General features: G+C 50.5%; 1 protein-coding gene across 1 annotated transcript; it reads left to right on the plus strand.

Moving 5' to 3' along the window:
• The first annotated feature begins 6 nt into the window (after window positions 1-6).
• On the plus strand, window positions 7-1,189 carry LOC117800324 (tumor necrosis factor ligand superfamily member 6-like). The gene is made up of 2 exons (XM_034652859.1): window positions 7-496; window positions 1,094-1,189. Exons 1-2 carry the CDS (start codon window positions 161-163, stop codon window positions 1,172-1,174), a joined length of 417 nt encoding a protein of 138 aa, XP_034508750.1. The 5' UTR covers window positions 7-160; the 3' UTR covers window positions 1,175-1,189.
• Window positions 1,190-1,492: the final 303 nt, after the last annotated feature.

A 1,492-nucleotide genomic window follows, 5' to 3' on the forward strand; every position in this document is an offset into this window, starting at 1 on the left:
AGAGAACGAAAGAGAGGTGTTTCCCTTGGCCATGGAAACTCTATAAAGGAAGAGCCGGCTTTTCTTCTCTCGAGCAGTCAGAAAAACAGCGGCCCCGGCCCGGACACCTTGCAGCGGGCCAGCCCGCCGAACCGGCTGCCAGCTCGCCGAACCGGCTGCCATGCAGCAGCCCTTGAATTACCCGTACCCCCAAATCTACTGGGTGGACAGCAGTGCCGGCTCTCCCTGGGCCCCTCCCGGTTCAGTCCTGCCGTGTCCGTCCTCTGTGCCAGGAAGGCCTGGGCCCAGGAGGCCACCGCCGCCACCGCCACCAACACTACCGCCGCCACCACCGCTGGCTCCGCTGCCGCTGCCGCCTGTGAAGACGCGGAGGGACCACAACACAGGCGTGTGCCTCCTTGTGATGTTTTTCATGGTTCTGGTGGCCCTGGTTGGACTGGGGCTGGGCATGTTCCAGCTCTTCCACCTACAGAAGGAGCTGGCCGAACTCAGAGAGGTAAGCCAGCGTGTGCATTTGCTGTGCTCTGGAGACCGGGTGTAGACAGCTCTGCTGCTGCTGCGGAGGGCAAAGGGACACCGAAGCCCAGAGGGACCGTGGCCTCTTGCAAAGTATATTTTAGTCCTTTTTTCCTGTCTTCGAAGTGGATCATTCTAGTCGTTCTATTCCAGAGGCAGAGAAACGGAGGCTCAAATGAGTGAAAGGGGTATTTGCTCTCTTGTAAAGGATCAGGGCCCGAATAGGACTGGCAGTGACAATTCTTCCTTTCTCAGCTGGCCGGTGCGCCTGCTGAACCCCAACCTAGAGGTTAGTGATTCAAGAAAGAAAAGGAATTTGGAGTCTTGCTTAGGAGTGAATTTGTTTAAATGACCAAACTAAATTTCCTTGAAAATACTTAAAAATATCAGAACTCTTCCATATCACAAAACTGAGGCATGGTGAGACACGATGGCATGGCCAGAGTCTGAGTTAGGAGAGGTTCTGAGGTGTGGAGATTCCCTTCTCAATTTTATTGGTTTATTTGACAACTTTGCCTCCTGTAGCTTAAAGAACTGCATATTTATTATGCATCTTTTTTTCTCTCTCTTTTGCCAGTCCACCAGCCAAAGTCATATAGCATCATCTTTGGAGAAGCAAATAGGTGAGTCCTTTAATGCATGTATATTGAGTTTCTAAAGACAGTCCTCATTGCTGAGCCATGTTGGTTGAAGGCGTGGAATTCCATCCCATTATTGGACACATGTGTACTACAAAAGGAATCCTGGCTAGTTTGGAATCTTTGGTCATATTGATTCCTCGAACTGCCCTAACATATTGAGTGAATATAATCATTCAAAATCAGTATAACTGAGTACTGCACACAATTCATATAATTTCCATTTGACTTTGGAAAGAGATGACACATATACAGCTTGTTCCAGGCGTGTCCCCTTCCTCAGGCTTCCTGGTTTCCATGAACAGGGCAGTGGCTGTAACTCCCAGGGAGGGGGGGGG

The sequence above is a fragment of the Ailuropoda melanoleuca genome, unplaced genomic scaffold (assembly GCF_002007445.2).
Source record: "Ailuropoda melanoleuca isolate Jingjing unplaced genomic scaffold, ASM200744v2 unplaced-scaffold68112, whole genome shotgun sequence".
In the NCBI taxonomy this organism is placed as follows: Eukaryota; Metazoa; Chordata; class Mammalia; order Carnivora; family Ursidae; genus Ailuropoda; species Ailuropoda melanoleuca.

Coding starts and splice junctions, on each gene's coding strand:
- LOC117800324 (XM_034652859.1), top strand. CDS start 161: ATGCAGCAGCCCTTGAATTACCCGTACCCCCAAATCTACTGGGTGGAC. Junction 497..1,093: donor AGCTGGCCGAACTCAGAGAG/GTAAGCCAGCGT, acceptor CTCTTTTGCCAG/TCCACCAGCCAAAGTCATAT.